The sequence below is a fragment of the Musa acuminata genome, chromosome BXJ2-9 (assembly GCF_036884655.1).
Source record: "Musa acuminata AAA Group cultivar baxijiao chromosome BXJ2-9, Cavendish_Baxijiao_AAA, whole genome shotgun sequence".
In the NCBI taxonomy this organism is placed as follows: Eukaryota; Viridiplantae; Streptophyta; class Magnoliopsida; order Zingiberales; family Musaceae; genus Musa; species Musa acuminata.
In genome coordinates, this window is record NC_088346.1 from 42,202,465 (window position 1) to 42,225,349 (window position 22,885).

Consider the following 22,885-nt stretch of genomic DNA (forward strand, 5'->3'; position numbering starts at 1 on the left):
GAATTTCAAGATCTCACCTGCCCAACTGAAACCCCACCTGAGCCTTCATCCCATGGTTGCAGACAGCATCTGATGACAAGAAATCAACAGTAATCAATAGCTCAGAACACAATGCAAAGCAATGAAGGATCTTCATGAGACATGACCTCAACAGCTAAAAAAAAAAAAGAAGAAGAAGAAGAAAGAGTCGACCTTTGTTTGTCTATGACCAGCTTGCATTTATTTAACATTGCAAGTCAGAAACATTTAGGTTAGGTTTACAATTTTGTTAGTATGTTTATATGGCTGACACCAATACATTTACATGATATTTCTGTTCATCCGTGGTCACCGGCATTCATGATCCACAATTGATTGCTTGTTTAACTGCACCAATCGGCACTGAGATGTGAAGTATATCATATGTCGCACTGCTGGCTTCTGCGGAAGTCCTTGTGTGGTTTTGTATTCTCAAATATTAAACAACACTTATAGTCGGACTCGATCAAAAACAACAATCTAACATCAATCTGAATCGGGTGTCGGCAAGTCATCATGACGAGAAAGAAATTGTAGTATACAGGGATAGACTTCCTTAATAGCCTGCATAAGTTAACCAAAAGAACACAATGCATGAAGCCACACACTAACATAATTTTGCTGATTCCTGAAGATGAAGGGGAAAAAAGAGAGCAATTTACCATTCGGCCACCAACTAAATCATAGTGAGCATAGTGGGGACCATCAGGTTTTCCAAAGACTTTGTATATGACCATCTCCTTTGGAATGAGTTTTACAGTTTCTGTGCATTTAACATAGAGAGTTTAGTTGAAACCAGTTCAGCATGAAACTGCAGTGGCAAATTTCTCCTCTTACCATACACAGCTTCAGGAGGACATATAAGGTCCACGTCTCCTGCCAGTGCAAGGATCGGAACATCACATTTGCACAGATGATCCTTGTAAAAGAAAGTTCCAGTTCTGTTACGTAAGCCCCCATCACGGAAAGCTGTAGTTAGCTGCAGGATCACCTTGGCAGGTACTGTGCCTGCCAATTTATTTGAGAGTGATCAAAGTTGTCCAGCAGAACTATCATGTAATTTTCCGGTGATGGTACAATGAACTCAAAAGGAATACAGAGAATGAAACAGCAAATAGATTACACATTTTGTGAGCATTTCTCAATAGAAGATGTTAAGTTGGCAGAAAATAGTATTTTAAGCTTACTACATTTGGCAGAACAACACATAGTTCCAGATATTTCTTGAGCATGGGTGATCAACAGCCACAAGGCTATCATTGATCACTGTCCAATTGTTGAAAAGAAAGACTGTCGACACATTGCGCAAAAAGGTTTTTGACGTGTATGATAGCTGGTGGGTGTCCATGCACAGATACCAAGAAACTTCAATAAAATTACATAAACTAGGGTGCTGAATGCATCAAAACTGAGTTTTGTTACAAATTAATGAGTATGTGCAGCTAAATTGAACCTAAATCATCGAAGTATCTATCTCCTGAAAATAAAATAAAAAAACATGAGCCTCATTCATCTATCCTCCATGCTAAACGTCAAGTGATTAATCTAAAAGCCATGACAGATAAGCTACTATAAGTGATGTAGACCATTAAAATATAAAATTCAGAGTCCAACTTATAATAAGGACACACAACTTCTGGAAGCACTGAATAGCTGTGATACCACAGTTTAGTCGAGAACATTGGAAATGGAAGGAGACTTAAGTTGTTTATATAGGGTTAGATGGGCTTATTAATATTGATTTGGGTTTATACATCACAAGATTTCAAGCCTATTAAATTAATGGATTAATTCTCTCATTAAATAGGATTGTGATAATTAGTATCAAAGCGAACCTAGCACTATGCATGATGGAAGAGCTCATAGGAAAGAGGAAAGGGTAATCCATAATACTAGGCATGGTTGGGTGCCCAATTTAGAAAGAATCATTGATAAATAAGGTTGAGGGCACAATCCATTGTAAAGTCATCTCTGGACTAGGACTCCATATGCTGTCGGTTAGGCATGACTCTGGACTATGAGTTGAGTCTTAGTTTCTTAGTCCTATGAAGTGAGAGGAGAACTAGATTTCTAGAATTAGATGGATCTACAATTGTTGACTTGGACTTTGGACTATGTAGTTACAGACCTAATAAGTAAATGTTAAATTAACAAGAACAAAAGTTTGTCTAAGTTTCAGAAAATTAAAAAGGAACAGAAACCTCACAGAAAAAAGAATTAAGAAGTAATTAAGACAGTTTCTTTAGTTTTGTAATATTGAACATTAACGAAGTCTTTCAAGTTCTGATTAAACTGTGAATAGTGGTAGCAGTAAAGGTGATTACAACATGTTGTCATAATTGAACTATTACAAGGTTCACACTGATGATCTGGCTGGTTTGCATTTGTTTGTATAGAAATTTAGGATACTTGCAAAATTTCTAACTCTTTCCAAGGATCACAAATCATGGGTAGCACAGTAACAACAAACCCATGGTATTCATATAAATTTGGAATAATTCATTTTCCTGCTAAACCTTTTTTTTTCAATTTTACAGCATTAAATGAAGGTGCTAAAGTTGGAGATAAAGCTGAAGATTTAAATGTAAAGCTGGAGCAAATTTAAAGCTGAAGCCAAATCTTTGTGCTTTTTACCCTGAAATATTAAGCCTTGGTTAATTGACTATCTAAAGAGAATCAAAGTAGCAAAATGGCAGTAACAAGCAGTGTAAGAAAAGAAAACAAAAGATTTAGTTTATAATAAATAACCAATAAAAATGCACGTGACACCAACATGTTTGCATGCCACAATAAACAGTAAACACCTATAATGTGGGAAAGGCAAAGCAAGACTGCACTTACAAAAATTATTTAAGACAAGTTTTGCAAATAATTCAGGGTGCATCATATCCTGTGCTGAAATTTGATCATTAAGCCATGACAAAACGTATGGAGGACGAGATGATAAAGGATAAGCAGCTGCAAGTAATACTCCCAAAGGAACAACAGGGACATTAAGAGCTTGTGCAGGATCAGCCTGAACAACAGAAACAAATTTTAGTTTTGATCATACAGTAATATAGAACAATTATACAATTTGACAAAATTGCCTGATGCAAATTTAAATATACATATTAATAACTTACAAGTGGCAGTAACAACTTCAGCGATGATTTGGAGGTTGTGTAGTCAATCGATGATGCTAAAGTAACAACTCCAGCCAGTTTGGATTTTATTTTTTCATGGGCTAAGCAATAAGAAGAGGAAAAAGTTAGTTTGGTGAGAGAGAAATATCTTCTGCTTACTCTCATATTTTTCCAATCTACTCCAAATCAGCAATAAGTTCAGAACAAGATTTTATTCATGATAAACCTGTCATACTCAATTGCTTCACTGAATTAAAAAAAAAAACTGTGTGCCACATATGATGAGAACCTAAAAAACAAGAGGGGAAAGAAAAAAGAGATGGCACTGTAAAATTGGCACTCCATGTGGACTCCCATCATGGATAAAATGCAGCTGGTTGGATTGCCAATAGTATACTCTGGAATTAGAACCATATACATAATTATTAAGGTTTGTTGTTTTGTAGACTCTCATACCAGTTCTTGGGGGACAATTATGTACAGTCAGCATGATTTTCATGTCGAATAGTAGCCAACAGATCCTAGTGGCATTGTCAAGGCTGTCTCAGTAAACACTTGGTACAGTAGAAGACCCAGTGCATGGACAAACTGGTACAATGCACTAGGAATTGTTGGTAAGTCTTGGTACAGTAATCCATGATACTTGTCACTAAACAAGCAATATCAAATGAATCATGCCACTGCTCCACATAATGCTGCAAAATATATGCACTAAGGGAAACTAATACTTTCTCCAGTCCGGAAATATTATTCTATGCAATTTCAGAAGAACAACATGAATGATGCAAGCCCGCTGTCCAGAGATTATATCCTTCACAATTACCTTACTCCACTCCTCTGATTCGTTGAGTAATCATTTACTCATGAAAAGCAAAGACCATCCTCATCTCACTTCTCCCTCTTTATCGCCACCTGTTTACCTCTTCCTCCCTCCCTATTATTCTCTTTTCCGCATACCAATTAAGTTACAATGCCAGAAAAATGAGCAACCTTAAACAAACTGTCTGTGCTTCAAATTGTCTATTATCCAAGTTGACACACACCTTTGGCTCAAGAATAAAGAGACTGAGTTACGAGAACTTATGTTTATACCTTGAAATCACTCTCGGTTGTGAATTCATGACTTCCCATATCTGGAAGCAAATCAACTCATTGCCAAGTTCACTTTTTGATGAACCACTTACTCAAATGGGATTTGCATTTCTTGGCAACTATGCCAAAACGCCATTTTAATATCAGCTAAAAAAGTCCTGTGTAAACACCATAAATAACAAATAACTTGTATTGCATGATGACTGGAGATTGCATGTTTGGTCCACTATGGACATCTAGAAGACTTCATACTGAGAACTGAAAATGAATCATAACAGATAAAAGTTCTTTTATGGAGGGGTGATATTTTTTATTATATTCCTTAGAGAGTCATTTTCAGCATTTCAACTTCCAAGTCCTATTTGCTTGAAATAAGCTGAATGTGATAGTATATTAGGTGGTCAATGACAGCAAAAAGTCCATGTAGCCAACCCCAAATAATCGGGAGATTATGGCTTATTGTTGTTGTTATATCATAGTACATTAGGAAAGCATGTGCTTAACCCTTATTCAATTCTAGTCGGTTGGACTAAGACTGTGCTATACTATGTTCCATAACACATATGGTTGGCTAGGAAATTTTAAAAGTATTTGCCAACAAATTATTTTGGATAGATGCTGGCTCTCCTCCCTCCTATTTCTCTCTAATTGGGAACCTCTATATGTGTTATTCTCTTGTTTATCATATAAAAAATTATTTTGGCAACCTTCAAACTTTATACTCTCTGCATTCTTATACTTCTTTTCTGCTTTATCGCAGGTTTATTTGAACTTCTAACTCTCTGTTATAGCCAAGCTACTCCAGTTTTGTCTAAAATGTCAGAAAGTTGACTCTATTACAGCTAAGCTACTCCAGTTTTGTCCAGACTGTTAGAAAGTCAAACTTAAAAAACTAAGACTCAGGCTAAGCAGAATTTAGACCCACCACGCAACTATAGGGCTTCTCTACTTGATGCATCATCAGTTACGATACATTGGTTGGATCAGTTTACTGCATCTTTAACATGAGAATATTCCTTATCTCATTTCTCCCTTTGTGTAGACAATATGCAAGTTGGGAATACATTGGAGGATTGAATGTCAGTATAAGAATAACTGCAGCTAAAGGGTAGGAATTCTAAACCAGCTACCCTTTCAACTACTGCAGTAGGCCCTTCTCTCATCTAAATTATGTTTGGCCAGGAACCGGGCAAAGCCATTACAATCAAGCTGACAATGGACATAAAATTAAAATCAGGTTCTGCAATAGCAATTGCAATTATTTTTATAAAGTCAAAGAGTTGAAATTATGGCACCTAATTACCAATGTGCATCACTACAGCACCAGCAAAAAAATCCAAACATAGATGGAAAAAAATGAAGAGCATGATAAGTAAATGAGTAGAAGTACAGCAGTCCCACCATTAATATCGGTGAAAAAGGAATATACTCGTATAAGAGTGATGTGAAAATCTTACCACATTTTGACAGCATAGCATACAACAAGATTCCCCCCATGGAATGTCCAATTGCTAGCAATTTTCCATCCTTACTCTGAGTCTGAAGCCTTATGTATTCCATCTGCATAAATTAAATATAACAGGTGTAATTTCCTGATTCAATAATCTAGGTTAGTCATAATTTTACAGTTACAAAAATACTAAGTTTCAAATACCAAGAGGATATGTCACCTCACCGCAGCAGGGACATCTTCCTCCAAGTAATTATCAAAATCCCAGTCATAAGTAATAATCAGATCGAGCTGTTTCTGGAAATCTTCTATGGTCGCCGAAAGGCGCTCTTGCAAGTCAAACAGTTGTGGTGAAACCGATCGTTGACCTTCCTCGATCACATTTACTAAACGTTGGCTTAGATCTTTGATTTGCCCAGCAACAGTAGAATTTTGCCTGGTTTCTAGCAAAGCTGAGATGTTTTCGGCAATTTCATTATATCTTTCGGAGAGTCGAGTATCTTCCAGAAGTTTTGATATTTGATCGAAAAGCTTAGCTGAGATATCCCTTAACTGACCTTCATTAAGATAGCCTGAAAATCTTTCTGCCAAGCGCATAAAGGTTGCAGTTAACTCAGTTACCAACTTTGGTTCATTCCAAGTAATTGTATCTGTTGTTTTGTCATTTACATTGGCAATTTCAGAATCTGGCATTGGACCAGAGCTCCCAATTAATCTTTCTTTGACTAGCATTGCATCATTTGGATTGATCTTATCAACATAATCTGTACAACACATGATAGGCTTAGTGAAAGGCTCATCGATTGCCTTCAACTCATTTATACGCATGCTCAAACCAGCACCTCTCACTTCAACAATCCATGTATCAAACCCTTGGCTAGACATGTGGCGAGCAAATGAAGCCTGGAAGAAAATCGATATGCATCAGTGAAGGATATAGAGGTTTGTAGAAGGTTAATGCATTAAGTGATACGACCAAAAGGGACATGGCAAGACTGAAGCCTGGAAGTAAATTGATATGCATCAGCAGAAAACATAAGAGGTTTGTAGAAAGTTCATGTATTAAGTTAGACAACCAAAGAGAACATGACAAAAAGTTTAATTACTTTTAAGCAGATGCACACTATGCTTACAGGCCCAGAACTCAATAATTGGAGGTATCCAAGACAATCACAAAAGAAGTTATTTTAACAACCAATCAGACCTGGAAATTTAGTATTGGACTACAGAAGTCCAAGATGCAAGTACACATAACACATCAACCAACTCCAATGATACTGATAAGTGAAAACAAGTATAATGTTGAATAACAAGTTAATAAGTTATTCAATAAGCTGCCACCAAGGGCTCCTGCAGGATTGCTCCCAGGATTTATTGCCCAATATGTAGCCATCCCTGGCCAAATTCAGTCATTGACGTGGTAATAGCAATTGTATCCTGTAAATAATAATAATTTTCTTTTTTTAATTCAGCCATTTTGATTCTTGAATTTGATGAATTAATTATTACTTAATAACTGGTTTAGATATGAATGTAATACACATAAATAAGTTAAAGCAGGCTGCCACACAACTAAGTCTTTTGTATGCAGTGCCGCAAGGTTCTGAGTCTTACAAGTAAAAACATTATTTTTAAAAGCGTTAGGCGCCAAAAGATGTCAAGGTCTCAAAACGCCCAAGGAGTTAGACGCCCGCTCGAGCAAAGCGAGGAGCTCCTGAATATTAAAATGTAAAAAATATATATTATGAATGATAAATATGATCACAAAAATAAAAATGTCACCTAAGATTAGAATCATATATAGTACCAAATTTCATCTCTTGTAATTACAGCTACCTAGCAGCTCTTGTAAGCTTACTTGTACATAATGTGTGTATCTTGCAGAAGAGGCAATGGACACAGACCATAGAAACATTATCATGATAGCTCTTTTATATAGGTAAATAAGCATGGAAACTATATTGGACCAGGTTGTCTTTTTATGCCAGTCAAGTAAGCTGCATGGCTGTTTAAATGTCCCTTTTCTTTAAACCATTTAAGTGACTGAGGTTAAAATTTCTATAGTTCTAAAAAGAAAAATAAAAGATAGCATGGTAACTCCTTTTATTTTCTTCTTTTCTTTACTTTTGGAATAAAACCTTGACATTTTGATATAACTCCATGTATCACTACACTTCTAGTGCTTAACTCGTGTGAGTCAAGGATTGTTGTACCACCTGAAGCGATATGATATGGGCAGTACATACACGTGAACCGGTATGCGGATCACCATTGTTTCAGGCGGCCTAGTTAAAATATTATAAAAATAAGAAAAGTGATGGGGCCCATCCAACTCAGTGTTAAAAAAAAGAAAAAAAAAAAAATTAGGGCTTGCAAACATGAGTCGCTTCTCACATACAACACAGATGTTGCCACCATTGCTGCTGCCATTGGCACCATCTTTTCTGCCATTGCCTCGTCGCTGCCCCTGCCACTGTTCCTTCTTATTCTCAAGTACGCTCCCACCTCCTCTTCCTCTTCTTCCTTCTTCCTTCTCCACTGCTTCTTCTTCCTCCTCCACTGCTTCCACTTCTTCCTTCCTCCCTCCTCTATTCCTCCACCACTCCTTCCTCTTCTCCCTCTTTTTCTTCCTCTATGAAACACTGATACAAACTGGTATATACCACTCTGACAGATCGCTAAAATGGGTCCAATACCCAAAACAGCAATCTTTGGTGTGAGTAATGAAAAGGTACATTCTGCTTAACAGTACATAAGGCTATTAACTATAAAATGAGAACGAGAGGAGATAGAGAAGTAATCGACGAAAGGCAATGGAGCAAGGTGGAAATTGGCAGCGAACAAAGTTGTAGATGGAGGCAAGTGAAGCGGACAAAGCTACAACGGCGGATGAAGCAGTAGGGTTTTGCTGGTTGCTTTCACTACATCAAGCAGGGAGGGGGGAGTAAGTGGTATTAGTTGGTTTGTTTGACCCAACTTAGTCACCCAGGCTTGAACCTATGCTAAACCATGACCAATTTGGCTTCGACGCACACCCAAGTTGCCCAACACTTGGGCGCAGAGCATCCCTGAGCCCAAGTAGTGCTTCACTAAAACGCCTTGCCTTGAGGTGTTACGAGGCGCTCGAGTCTCTCCTTGCCTCACCTCAACTGAGTGTCTTTTGAAAACACTGAGTGAAAGACTTCTTCAGGTGCCAAAAATGTAACTGCAGAGTGATCATCCAAAGAGAGCCAAAAGTGACATCATCGGTGGCTCCCAGAATACATACCTATCCTTTTTCATTTGTCATTATTTCCTCCTTTCCTCATCCTTCGTAGTTCTCCTTTTATGTTCTACCAGCACAGCACGTCAGTTCCATGCTACTACGCTCACCAGACACGTGCCAGCAGCAAAACATAATAAGAGTACTGAGACAGGCATTTCTTTGTTGACACAACAATCTATATATTGCAACTTTGGTCTCTGCATCCATTTCCTCACATAGGCAAATTAGGCCTCTATAGTGACACCCCAGTTCAATCTCACATCAGAAGTGAGTTAATCTATAAGGCTAGATGGGTATACTACTATAAACTTGAGTTAAACATTTCAGGGCATGTGATATTTGATCTATCAAGTTAATAGGTCATATCCCAACAGACAGGTTTGGATAAATGACAAATGATGGCCTAGTATTGGGCATGGTTAGGGAGCCCAAATAGAAAAGGATTATCAATCATGGATGGGGTGGATGTGTATCAAGGCATGAAGTCATCAAACGTAGAGAGGATTTGAGTTGGGTTTATAGGGCTAGTTGGAAATAATACTATTAACATGGGCTTAAGCATTTTGGATCACATGAATCTAGGCCAATTAAGTCAATCAGTCAACCCCTCTAGGGTTAAAGTAGGTCATGACACACACACACACACACACTATAGAGTTAAAGCAGGTCATGACACAGACACACACACTAATATCAAACAATCCATAACACAAAGAATTTAAGTTGATAGAGCTAACAAATAAAACTTATGCACGACATATACTTTCAATCTTAAATAAAGCATTGATTTTCAAAATTGTCATGAGCAAAAGTATCAATCTCAATCGAACATCGACTTCAAAACCAATCAGCTAAGGGTTTTTCTTTTATTTTATCAGCTAGGGCATAATTGTGCCATGAATAATAATTGTTCAGGAGACTGTTGAGATGGGTGATAGGGTGACTGCAAAAGATAAAAAATAAATGTAATTACTAGCTATGATTGAGAATAAACCAAGAAAAAATCTTCTAAGATGGTATGAATGTGTTATAAGAATACTTATAGATATTATAGTTGGATGAGGTGAGACAATTACTATTAGTAGACTGAGAGATAGACGGAGACCTAAAACAATTTACTAGAATCAATAAATAAAGATTTTGATGCTCCTGAATTTATTGATTATATAAAACAAGCTCAATAACATGAAAGAATACGATCCATGTAGTCGAATCCAAATGGTTGGCATGTTGTTATTGTTGTTGTCAGGACCATGATTTTATCATGAAATCAGTAAGCCGGATAATTTATAGTTGTTTATTAATTTTTTAAGTTCGCTCCATCCAAGAAAATGACACCTTAATGTAACGTACAGTTACACAAATTCAAATCTTCCATCCAGAAAATAGCAAAGAATTTCCAAGTTATGGCACTGCAAGCCTACAACCCACACCCCATAGGCATCTTATGTCACGTTAACACCTCTTCCGGGATGACCAGATGTTACTGTAAGTAACTTTTTAAGCCGTGGCCTCGGGGCCGACGCGGCTCGGTTCTGGGGCTCGGAATGTCGAGGATCTCGGGCGCAGCTCCCCCGGAGTCTCCCGGTCGGGACGGTGGCTGCGGGCAGTAGATCGGGTCGGCAGCTCCGCTGCGGCGTCGGGAAGAGGTCACCTCGTCTTCGCTCCTGCACACAGGTCGGGTCGGAAGCTCGGCCCGACCCCTCCGACGATCAAGTGTCTTCCCCCACCTCTCCTAATGGATGAGAGGGTATTTATAGGGGAGTATTCTGCAGGATGTACCTCGGTCAGCGTGTTGGACCTGGCTTTTGCAGGATTTAATGTGCCTCGGTCAGCGTTCTGATCAATTCCGAGGTGCATGACGTCATTTGGAGCAGCTGACATTGCCACTGGGGCTGCGTGGGAGACCGAGCTGCTGCAGGGTATGGCGAGCCTCGGTCGACGTGCTCCCATCAGGTCGGCATTAAAGCTTGCTTCCTTGGGCGGTGCGTCCACCTGGGGTGGCTGACGTCATGGTCGGCAGGTTACCATTTTTGCCCTCATCATATTCCCCCCCGGAAAGAAGCTATGCGTCGGCAGTCGTAGCGAGAGTCCGAGGCATGGCTTTTGTTTTAGAGTTGGTCGGCTGCGGAGTCACAGACCCTGGGGGTGCGGAAGGGGGCTGGCCTCCCGTGCAGAGCAAGGCTAAGGGACCGAGAAGGGGCCAAGTGTCTCGGGAGGCGGAAAGCCGAAGGGCCGAGGATCGGCCGAGCATGTCTTGGGTGGTGTAAAGCCGAAGGGCCGAGGAGCGGCCGAGCATGTCTTGGGTGGCGTAAAGCCGAAGGGCCGAGGCGCGGCCGAGCATGTCTTGGGTGGCGTAAAGCCGCAGGGCCGAGGAGCGGCTGAGCATGTCTTGGGTGGCGTAAAGCCGAAGGGCCGAGGAGCGGCCGAGCATGTCTTGGGTGGCGTAAAGCCGAAGGGCCGAGGCGCGGCCGAGCATGTCTTGGGTGGCGTAAAGCCAAAAAGCCGAGGAGCACGACGCAGGCGGGCAGACCGCGCAGGCGTGGTCGCGGGGGCCATGCGGCCGAGTAGCACGACGTGCGTCGGGCCGACCGCGCAGGCGTGGTCGCGAGGGCCATGCGGACGAGTGACACGGCGCCGGACGAGGTGGTAGGCTCGGGCCGAGAGAAAACTCAGCCGGGCAAGCCGTGCTGAGGTGGACTTGATAGTGCATGGCCGAGGGGCTCGGCGCAGGAGTGTCGACCGCGCAAGCGTGTCTCGGGAACATGGGGTCAGGGAACACGACGCAGGCGGGCGGGCCGCGCCGAGGTGGATCTTGGCAACGAGCGGTAGAGGTGCTCGGTGCAGGCAGGCTGCGACCGAGGGGCGAGACCCAGGTGGGTGGGCCGCCCTGAGGCAGAATCGACGGTGAACATGGCCGAGGAGTCCGGCGCGGACGGGCTGGCCGTGCAGACGTGTCTCGGGGTTTATGGAGCCGAGGGGCACGACGCGGGCGTACTGGCGGCACTGGTCTGTCTCGGGAACATGGAGCCAAGGAGCACGACGCAGGCGGGGTGACCGCGCAGGCGTGGTCACGAGGGCCATGCGACCGAGTAGCACGATCAAGCGGGCAGGACGCGAGGACGCGGCTTCGGGCACCACGCAGCCGAGGAACACGACAGGCGGTTGGGCCGCGCCGAGGTGGATCTCGACAAAGTTTGGCCGAGGTGCTCGGTGCAGGCAAGCTGCGACCAAGGGACACCGCTCAGGCGCGCAAGCCGCCCTGAGGCGGAATCGACGGTGAACATGGCTAAGGAGCTCGGCGCAGGCAGGCTGGTCGCGCAAGCGTGTCTCGGGGGGTATGGAGCCGAGGGACACGACGCAGGCGGGCTGGCGGCGCTGGTCTGTCTCGAGAACATGGAGCCAAGGAGCACGACGCAGGCGGCTGGCGACGCAGGTGTGGTCTCGGGCATTACGCGACCGAGGAGCACAACGTAGGCGGGCAGACCGCGCAGGCGTGGTCGCGAGGGCCATGCGACCGAGTAGCACGACGCAGGCGGGCAGGACGCGAGGACGTGGACTCGAGCACCATGCGGCCGAGGTACACGACAGAGGCGGACAGGCCGCGCCGAGGTATATCTCGGCAGTGATTGGCCAAGGTGCTTGGTGTAGGCGGATAGACCACGCATAGGGCTGAGGCAGCAAGCTGCGCTATCAGCCGAGCAACTGAGGCGGGCTGGCCGCGCATGGGGCCGAGGCAGCAGGCAGCGCCGTCAGCCGAGCAGTTGAGGCGAGCTGCCGCGCATGGGGCCGAAGGGTCAAGGCAGCGGGCTGCACCGTCAGCCGAGCAGCTGACGCAGGCTGGCCGCGCACGGGGCCGACGCAGCAAGCTGCGCATGGTGTCGAGGGGCCGAGGCAGCAGGTTGCGCCGTCGGCCGAGGGCCGAGGGCCGAGGCAGCGTGTTGGCTGCGCATGAGGCCGAGTGGCCGAGGCTGCGCGTTGGCCGCGCATGAGGCCGAGGGGCCGAGGCAGCGGGCTGCTTGCTGCGCATGAGGCCGAGTGGCCGAGGCTGCGCGTTGGCCGCGCATGAGGCCGAGGGGCCGAGGCAGCGGGCTGCTTGCTGCGCATGGGGCTGAGGAGCCGAGGCAGCGAGGCAGCAAGGCAGTGTGCTGGCTGCGCATGAGGCCGAGTGGCCGAGGCAGCGTGTTGGTTGCGCATGAGGCCGAGTGGCCAAGGCTGCGCGTTGGCTGCGCATGAGGCCGAGTGGCCGAGGCAGCGAGGCAGCAAGGCAGCGTGCTGGCTGCGCACGAGGCCGAGGAGCCGAGGCAGCGTGCTGGCTGCGCACGAGGGCGAGGAGCCGAGGCAGCATGCTGGCTGCGCATGAGGCCGAGTGGCCGAGGCTGCGCGTTGGCCGCGCATGAGGCCGAGGGGCTGAGGCAGCGGGCTGCTTGCTGCGCATGGGGCTGAGGAGCCGAGGCAGCGAGGCAGCAAGGCAGTGTGCTGGCTGCGCATGAGGCCGAGTGGCCGAGGCAGCGGGTTGGCTGCGCATGAGGCCGAGGAGCCGAGGCAGCGTGCTGGCTGCGCATGAGGCCGAGGAGCCGAGGCAGCGCATGAGGTCGGCTCGGGTAGAGGAGGTCTCGGACAGGCTGTGGCCGAGGAGCCGAGGCAGCGTGCAGCGCGTTTGCTGCGCATGGTGCCGAGGGGCCGAGGCAGCGTGTTGCTGCGCACGGGGCCGAGGGGCCGAGGCAGCGGGCCGCTTGCTGCGCATGAGGCCGAGGAGCCGAGGCAGCGCATGAGGTCGGCTCGGGTAGAGGAGGTCTCGGACAGGCTGTGGCCGAGGAGCCGAGGCAGCGTGCAGCATGTTTGCTGCGCATGGTGCCGAGGGGCCGAGGCAGCGTGTTGCTGCGCACGGGGCCGAGGGGCCGAGGCAGCGGGCCGCTTGCTGCGCATGAGGCCGAGGAGCCGAGGCAGCGCATGAGGTCGGCTCGGGTAGAGGAGGTCTCGGACAGGCTGTGGCCGAGGAGCCGAGGCAGCGTGCAGCGTGTTTGCTGCGCATGGTGCCGAGGGGCCGAGGCAGCGGGCTGCTTGCTGCGTATGAGGCCGAGGAGCCGAGGCAGCGCATGAGGTCGGCTCGCAGCTCGGGTCGAGGAGGTCTCGGACAGGTCGTGGCCGAGGAGGTCTCGGGCCGAGAGATTACTCAGGCGGGCAAGCCGCGCATGGGGCCGAGGGGCCGAGGCAGCGTGTTGCTGCGCACGGGGCCGAGGGGCCGAGGCGCGCGGGCTGGTCGCGCGTTTGGGGCGCGGCAGCAAGCTGCAGTTTGGCCTCGCGCGTGGGGCCGACGCGGGCGGGTTGGCCGCGCGCGTGGAGCCGAGAAGCTCGGCGCAGGCAGAGACCAGCCCCAGAAGTCGCTGCTTCTGGTGCAGGTCGGTTGCAACGGAGCAACCAAAGAGAAAACTAACGTACCGTCATTCCGGGCCCTCCTTCTAGCGCCAAAATGTTACTGTAAGTAACTTTTTAAGCCGTGGCCTCGGGGCCGACGCGGCTCGGTTCTGGGGCTCGGAATGTCGAGGATCTCGGGCGCAGCTCCCCCGGAGTCTAGAAAATGTTACTGTAAGTAACTTTTTAAGCCGTGGCCTCGGGGCCGACGCGGCTCGGTTCTGGGGCTCGGAATGTCGAGGATCTCGGGCGCAGCTCCCCCGGAGTCTCCCGGTCGGGACGGTGGCTGCGGGCAGTAGATCGGGTCGGCAGCTCCGCTGCGGCGTCGGGAAGAGGTCACCTCGTCTTCGCTCCTGCACACAGGTCGGGTCGGAAGCTCGGCCCGACCCCTCCGACGATCAAGTGTCTTCCCCCACCTCTCCTAATGGATGAGAGGGTATTTATAGGGGAGTATTCTGCAGGATGTACCTCGGTCAGCGTGTTGGACCTGGCTTTTGCAGGATTTAATGTGCCTCGGTCAGCGTTCTGATCAATTCCGAGGTGCATGACGTCATTTGGAGCAGCTGACATTGCCACTGGGGCTGCGTGGGAGACCGAGCTGCTGCAGGGTATGGCGAGCCTCGGTCGACGTGCTCCCATCAGGTCGGCATTAAAGCTTGCTTCCTTGGGCGGTGCGTCCACCTGGGGTGGCTGACGTCATGGTCGGCAGGTTACCATTTTTGCCCTCATCATATTCCCCCCCGGAAAGAAGCTATGCGTCGGCAGTCGTAGCGAGAGTCCGAGGCATGGCTTTTGTTTTAGAGTTGGTCGGCTGCGGAGTCACAGACCCTGGGGGTGCGGAAGGGGGCTGGCCTCCCGTGCAGAGCAAGGCTAAGGGACCGAGAAGGGGCCAAGTGTCTCGGGAGGCGGAAAGCCGAAGGGCCGAGGATCGGCCGAGCATGTCTTGGGTGGTGTAAAGCCGAAGGGCCGAGGAGCGGCCGAGCATGTCTTGGGTGGCGTAAAGCCGAAGGGCCGAGGCGCGGCCGAGCATGTCTTGGGTGGCGTAAAGCCGCAGGGCCGAGGAGCGGCTGAGCATGTCTTGGGTGGCGTAAAGCCGAAGGGCCGAGGAGCGGCCGAGCATGTCTTGGGTGGCGTAAAGCCGAAGGGCCGAGGCGCGGCCGAGCATGTCTTGGGTGGCGTAAAGCCAAAAAGCCGAGGAGCACGACGCAGGCGGGCAGACCGCGCAGGCGTGGTCGCGGGGGCCATGCGGCCGAGTAGCACGACGTGCGTCGGGCCGACCGCGCAGGCGTGGTCGCGAGGGCCATGCGGACGAGTGACACGGCGCCGGACGAGGTGGTAGGCTCGGGCCGAGAGAAAACTCAGCCGGGCAAGCCGTGCTGAGGTGGACTTGATAGTGCATGGCCGAGGGGCTCGGCGCAGGAGTGTCGACCGCGCAAGCGTGTCTCGGGAACATGGGGTCAGGGAACACGACGCAGGCGGGCGGGCCGCGCCGAGGTGGATCTTGGCAACGAGCGGTAGAGGTGCTCGGTGCAGGCAGGCTGCGACCGAGGGGCGAGACCCAGGTGGGTGGGCCGCCCTGAGGCAGAATCGACGGTGAACATGGCCGAGGAGTCCGGCGCGGACGGGCTGGCCGTGCAGACGTGTCTCGGGGTTTATGGAGCCGAGGGGCACGACGCGGGCGTACTGGCGGCACTGGTCTGTCTCGGGAACATGGAGCCAAGGAGCACGACGCAGGCGGGGTGACCGCGCAGGCGTGGTCACGAGGGCCATGCGACCGAGTAGCACGATCAGGCGGGCAGGACGCGAGGACGCGGCTTCGGGCACCACGCAGCCGAGGAACACGACAGCGTGCTGGCTTTGGTTGCTCCGTTGCAACCGAAGAGAAAACTAACGTACCGTCATTCCGGGCCCTCCTTCTAGCGCCAAAATGTTACTGTAAGTAACTTTTTAAGCCGTGGCCTCGGGGCCGACGCGGCTCGGTTCTGGGGCTCGGAATGTCGAGGATCTCGGGCGCAGCTCCCCCGGAGTCTCCCGGTCGGGACGGTGGCTGCGGGCAATAGATCGGGTCGGCAGCTCCGCTGCGGCGTCGGGAAGAGGTCACCTCGTCTTCGCTCCTGCACACAGGTCGGGTCGGAAGCTCGGCCCGACCCCTCCGACGATCAAGTGTCTTCCCCCACCTCTCCTAATGGATGAGAGGGTATTTATAGGGGAGTATTCTGCAGGATGTACCTCGGTCAGCGTGTTGGACCTGGCTTTTGCAGGATTTAATGTGCCTCGGTCAGCGTTCTGATCAATTCCGAGGTGCATGACGTCATTTGGAGCAGCTGACATTGCCACTGGGGCTGCGTGGGAGACCGAGCTGCTGCAGGGTATGGCGAGCCTCGGTCGACGTGCTCCCATCAGGTCGGCATTAAAGCTTGCTTCCTTGGGCGGTGCGTCCACCTGGGGTGGCTGACGTCATGGTCGGCAGGTTACCATTTTTGCCCTCATCACCAGAGAAGGTCAAGACACAGCACGAGAAACAGGAAATGCCACAGTTCCCAAAAATCTCTGACGCGTATCGTTTCCTTTACCCGTGATGTCAAATAATCGCATGTCCAACTAAAATCCGCTAAAGAAGGCAACTAAATGACACCATCAAGAAGAATAACAACCAAGACATCAAGTATTAACTAAAAAGATATCCTGTTTGCTCAAATTACTCACCCCCGGGGAGAGATCAAACCCAATTGCGTTCGTTCCGACCCCAGACAACAGCATCAACGGATGATTCCTCTTCGGTGCCTGCAGATCCCCACCCGATCTAAAGTTCAACAAAGTGCCGAAAACAAATCAAAATTCCAATTCGATAAACGGATCGCTAAGAGTCGGGACCTCAGGAGGCGGCCGGTATCGCCAGAGAGCGAGCCTCCACTCGGTGCCAGGAACCGGCGCGTAGTGGAGCTCATCAGCGGTGCAAATCTCCGGCTTCTCTCCGTCCTTCACGGAAGGAGGGGCAGCGATGGAGACGGAGAGAGGCCGCTGTGACGGGCCAGCGCGGGCAGCCACGGGGCGGAGAAAGGCCGCCGGCTGCCATTCCCTCCGTCCCCCGCCGCCGCCGAACGGAGGGGTGGAGTTGTGGGAAGAGAAGGCCGCGACCGCCGCGGCGAGGGCGGTGCGGACGTCGCCGTGGTGGAGAACAAACATCGCAAACTGGTTAGAGCGATCCGAGGAGCTCTCTGCTTTTACTCCCGTATAATAGCTTTTCTTTCCCTTCTCATTAATGTCAATTTTTTTACACGTCATCCATTTTTCTACCTGTCCCGTGATTCGAAGACACGCTGATTCTCCATCGGGCCCTACTTTGTGCGTCAATTAAAAGTCGGATAAATTTCAGGGAAACGTTGGATCGGTATGAAATGAGACGGTTCTTTTTCTTTCGTTTGCTGCACGATTGGGGAAGGTAGCGAGAGGAACGAACAAATGCAGACCACGCTGTGTGCGAGACGCGAAGACAAGGATGGGTGTGAGAATACATTGAAGAAGCGTGGAGGAGTTAGGGAACTCAGCTATGGGTTATTGTCACTAAGACTAAACCATTTATTATAGTCTTCTTTTTCTTTAGATTTTATATCAAACATTAATTTTTGATATAACATATCTTAGTTACATGTCACGACAGCATCCACGATAGCACAGCCAACCAGGCCCCATCACCTCAACCTCCTCGGGCTAGGTCATCGGGTATGATCCCACCCAAGGAACCCAGGTCAACGCCATCAAGATCAGAGCCGACCCCGAGAAATCGGAACGGCACCGTCAAGTACAAAAGCTGACCCTAGAAACTCGGGACGGTGCTGTCAAGTACAAAAGCTGACCCCGAAAGCACCGTCAAGTACAAAAGCTGACCCTAGAAACTCGGGACGGTGCTGTCAAGTACAAAAGCTGACCCCGAAAACTCAGGACAACATCGTCAAGTACAAAGCCCATCCCGGGAACTTGGGACGATGCCGTCAAGTACAAAACCGCCTCGATGTAGACATCGACCGCACAGAAGGTATGAGCTAGCGGCCTGCAGGGGTCGGTAGTCATTAAACAAACCCTATACAATCAACTCTCATATGCAGGTATAAAAGCCAACTACCTGGCTATGCCAAGAGAGGTTTTTTTCCTGAACAACTTGGGAGAGGACTCTGAGTGAGAACTCCACTAACTTAACCTTCAGAGCGATCGAGTCAGGAAACATCCCCCCGACTTCGACCTGTGTGTAGGGCCCGACGACAAGGAAGCAAACGATGACCTACTCCGCTCAACCCGACCCAACGACCAGCCCAAAGTCTTCGTGGGTGCCTCCTTGGACATTTGGAGTCGAACCAAGCCGTGCTGACTCCCTGGCCATGGTGTAAAGTTCACTAACATTTTGACGCTAGAAGGAGGGCTCGATGTCGCAAGGACGCCCCCAATAGAGTCACCTTGGAGAACGTTCCGAAGAAGAGCCACCCCCGCCTTACTCGACCTTCAGAATATGGGGACAATTTCCACCCCCTCCGAGCCTGGAAGGGAATGCCACTACTGGAACTCCGAGCCGCTGCTAGCGGCTGTTCAGCGATCCCAGGCTGACACCTCCCGGAACCGCCATGGGACGACCTCCTATCTCGCCCAAGGCCTTCCACAACCTCACGCACCAAGTCTAAACCTTAGCAAGGATGATGCAGGCTATCATTCACCTCATTCCCTAGTTCATGCAGCAACCAGCGCTGTTCCAACCACCGCTTTAGTCGCGGGACCCACCGACCCTCGCTCCCGAACCATAAGCACCATCCTCAGCCGCTCAGCAACCCCAAGTAGAAGGCGCTAATTTGCCGCACGAGGGGGGTTCAGAAAACTCGAGGCCGACCTCGGAACACAGATACCCGAGCACTTGACAAACCGATTAACAAAACAAAAATACACCCCGAGAAGATCCTTAATCCTCGGGGAGACCTACACTATTATCAAAGGGGACCTCATCCGGCATCTCTACATTGTCATTTGTAGGGAGGATGACGAAAGGGTCTTCCTCAACCCTCACGTCAAGAAATTAAGCTCGAAACCGAGCTAGGGCAACATGTTACCCGTACTCATAGCTGACCTATCCTAACCGCTACAGCCCGAGTAGAAAGCCATGCGATTCTTTATATTATTCTATTAGTTTCTTATGCTTCTCTAGAGTTGCTCGGGTCTCCTTGGCGAGAGACCCCCTGACTTTCGCCGCCTCTGCTCGAGCCTCCCCCAAGGTCCATGCTAGGTCCAATAGCTCACCCTCCATAGAGCAAACCTGCCTGTGCGACTTCTTCAACAAACGTTGAGCCTCCGGAAGATGTTACTCAAGCTTGCCCTTGACTTCGTCGTGTTGTCATTCGACATCCTCAAGCTGCGACCTTAGCCGCAACAATAGCCTTCGGGGCAATCCCTTTCTTCAGCTCCTCAATCGGACCACGGAGCTCAGCAATCTTGTCACCCATATTGCTAATCACCTGACCTGCGCCCTACACCTGGTCAAGCAACGTGGTGTGATAATGTTGGCTATGTGTTAGTGAACAAATGTGTCGTGGCTGGTGAGTCAGCACGGGTTGGTCCATAGATCGATGTCGGAAATCTTCTATCGGCTGAGCTGGATGCCGAGGTTGATCGGGCCCTCACGATGGGGTGTTGATCAGCGTTCTTTGGTGTGTCGATCCGGGCACCGTGTATGCCGAGCTGCGTCTCTCCTTCTCCGGGGTGGTTGGCAGCTCGTCTTCGTGAGGTAGCCATACCCTCGGGAAGGAGTGCGGGTTGGTGTTGGTCAGGATCCGAACCGATTGGCTGCTCTCCTTCGTGCACTAGATGGCGATTCTCAGATAGTTGGCAGCTCGTCTTTGTGAGGTGATTGTGTTTTCCTACAAAAATGATCTTCGTCAGGATCACTCGACGAGGCCCTTCCGACGAGCAAATACCTTAGTATGGATTTTAACTTGACATATCACTATGCATCACAAAAACGAAAGATAATGATCAACAGGAGGAGTCGGGGCAAGCCTTCCCGATCTATAGCCTCGATAACAAAGCAATACACCTACCTATACCAAGGACTTGGCTGACTTATCAATCAGCACCTCGGAAGGCGAGTTATACACATGCTTTGCGATTGCCGGGATAAGGGCACCTCAGAGATAAGCACCATAGGAAGCATCGCCCGCCCAAATCCGATCGTCGAGCGTCAGCCCCGACCAGCACGGCTCAAGGGGAGCAGTTCCCTCCCCGTCAGACAAGTCCCCCATGAAGAGCGATTGGAAGGGCTCGACGTTGGCCCGTGCCCGAGTGCCACAGAGATCTCAAGTCCACGCAGATCTCGTCGATTCCCCCCCCCCTAGGATCGGCACGGGCTTTGCCCCAAGCACTCCCTCCGGCCGCTCTGCTCGAAGAAGCCTCGCGAAGACGCTTCCCGGCCTCGCCAGATGCCTCCTGCGTTGCGGTCGGCGCAGGTCTCTTGCGGGTCAAGACCTTAGACTTCTTGCATGGCTGTTCAGGCCCCAACCCGGAAGGTCACTCCTGACCCCCCGAGGCCGGCAGTTCCGGCTCCGAAGCCCGAGGGGCTGAGGAAGCACGAGGCATCCCTCTCAACTCCTTCAAATTCACCAAACCTGCCCAAGAAAGATCCGGGTCATTCAACAAAAGACAAATTTATGAGTAAAATAGGAAGACGGGCCCAGACCATACCCCGAGGAGTCAGAGTAAGCCCCGTTTCGATCAGTCACTCCTCGATTATGTCCCTAATTGTCCGGGAAGAAGAAAGGACCTCCTTCAAGCGACCGAGCTGCTCATGCTCATCATTAGATAAGCCCAGAAGAGAATTATCGATCGATCGAGATGACCATCGAAGGTCGAAGCCCCAGCCTCGACTATAGCTGATAAAAAAATATCGACTCTTCCACCTCTTATTGTTGGAAGGAGCCCCACTCACCCGAAAACCTCCTCCGGATGACAGCCAGTAGTCGCCTAGCCCTTTGGAAAGGCGGAAGCACGAGAAGAAGAGTGAGCGGGTCGGGATAACCCCCGCCCCTCGACACTCCCCTAGGAAAGCTACAAGATAGTGCCACGAGTTCGGTGCCATCTGCAATGGCGAGATCCACCATCGAGCAAGGCAGGCCTCGATCACAGGATGTAGGGGGAACCAAAGTCCCACCTCTAAAGCATCCAGCGTCAAGCCGAACCCATTCGGGAACGGATCATAAGCACGCTGCCCTGGCTGAGGCGCATAAAGCTTATAGTCGCTCGGGATGCTGTAGCGCTCCCAGACGTGGCCGAGCACTTCCTCGGTCACAACAGAGTCAAAATCATGTAATGACTTTAAAACTTGAAGGGCTCGCTCAACCCTCTCGTTCAATGGGGAAGTTCTGCACGATGACGAGCCACTTCCTCGGAACTACTCGAAGAGGGAGACAAAGAAGAGGAGGACAAGGAGGAAGAGGAAGAAATCCCGACCGACCTGAACGACTAAAAAAAAAACACAGAAACTGAGGAGGACCACTAAAAGACCAAGGGAGACCGAAGAAGGCTACCAAAGAGATTGCAGAGCCGATGAGCGACACAACCAGCCAGAAGGATTATAAAGGCAATAGTCTCGCTAGGACAGAAGTCTTGTTTGAAAATCTTGAGGGCGACATCACATACGTAGCGGAAAAATAAGAAAACAAAATCCCCAATTCTCAAAGAGATGTTCGTCGTCGTACGAAGATTGGTGCGCAAAATCCGCGAAACTTAAAACTGCGTATAGAGTAGATTGTGTTACCTAGGGAGATCGTATATCCCTGTTTCCTAGCAGATCTTTAGGAGAGGGTGAAGGAGTTCAAGCGTCCTCCTCTTTAGCGGTGATCCACACAACAGGGCTACGACGACACTCCTCAAAACAGGCTCTGAATCCCTCCTATTTATAGAGGTCCCCTATCAAACCCTAAGGGGTCCTCCCCTAGTGGGTATTAGATTTGCATCCAATAAGACAAGGGCTCGTCGGATATCTCATATCCGAACCTCTACTCATCGCAGTGCCTATCATATGTGTGTGACCCTCTAGGCCTAATATCGAGCTGGCCGTGAGTCATACCTGTCAGAACTCCTTCTAACTCAATGAATTATTATCTCTATAATAATTCACTTGACTCATCGACTAGGGACGTACTATGCCACTACGCCATAGTCCCCAGACGATACAGGGGAATCCAATCCATTGGACCTGTCTGTCATCAGTTACCATGTACCTATAGTCTCACATCCATCTAATATCCCTGAGACCGTATATCGAGCATGGTGCTGTCAGACTCATACGGTTTCTACTCGAGTCTCGCTCTAATCGAATTCTCCTGGAGAAACCTTTCTCTCTCAACCCGAATGACCCTGGCCAGGGATTTGTTTGAGCAAGAACACATGGGATATTCCTCTCATGACGCCGAGAGTGGATGATCCTCTATCGATACTCAATAGCCCTCGTAAGGTCGACTACCACTCCCAATGACCAACTGTACA

General features: G+C 49.3%; 1 protein-coding gene and 1 long non-coding RNA gene across 3 annotated transcripts; both read right to left on the bottom strand.

Annotated features, from left to right (window-relative positions):
• Nucleotides 1–109: 109 nt before the first annotated feature.
• On the bottom strand, nucleotides 110–17,623 carry LOC135623454 (uncharacterized). The gene is made up of 9 exons (XM_065126441.1): nucleotides 17,240–17,623; nucleotides 17,072–17,149; nucleotides 5,911–6,588; nucleotides 5,693–5,795; nucleotides 3,144–3,244; nucleotides 2,860–3,034; nucleotides 856–1,026; nucleotides 681–781; nucleotides 110–582 (listed from the first exon to the last, which is right to left on the bottom strand). Exons 1-9 carry the CDS (start codon nucleotides 17,549–17,551, stop codon nucleotides 505–507), a joined length of 1,797 nt encoding a protein of 598 aa, XP_064982513.1. The 5' UTR covers nucleotides 17,552–17,623; the 3' UTR covers nucleotides 110–504.
• A 648-nt stretch (nucleotides 17,624–18,271) lies between these two features.
• Nucleotides 18,272–21,767, bottom strand: LOC135621988 (uncharacterized). Of its 2 annotated transcripts, XR_010490989.1 has the most exons (3): nucleotides 21,083–21,716; nucleotides 20,443–21,006; nucleotides 18,272–20,262 (listed from the first exon to the last, which is right to left on the bottom strand). It is a non-coding gene; the product is annotated as an uncharacterized LOC135621988 (long non-coding RNA). The 2 variants fall into 2 exon arrangements; XR_010490988.1 differs by lacking the exon at nucleotides 18,272–20,262 and having other exon boundaries at nucleotides 20,375–21,006; nucleotides 21,083–21,767.
• Nucleotides 21,768–22,885: the final 1,118 nt, after the last annotated feature.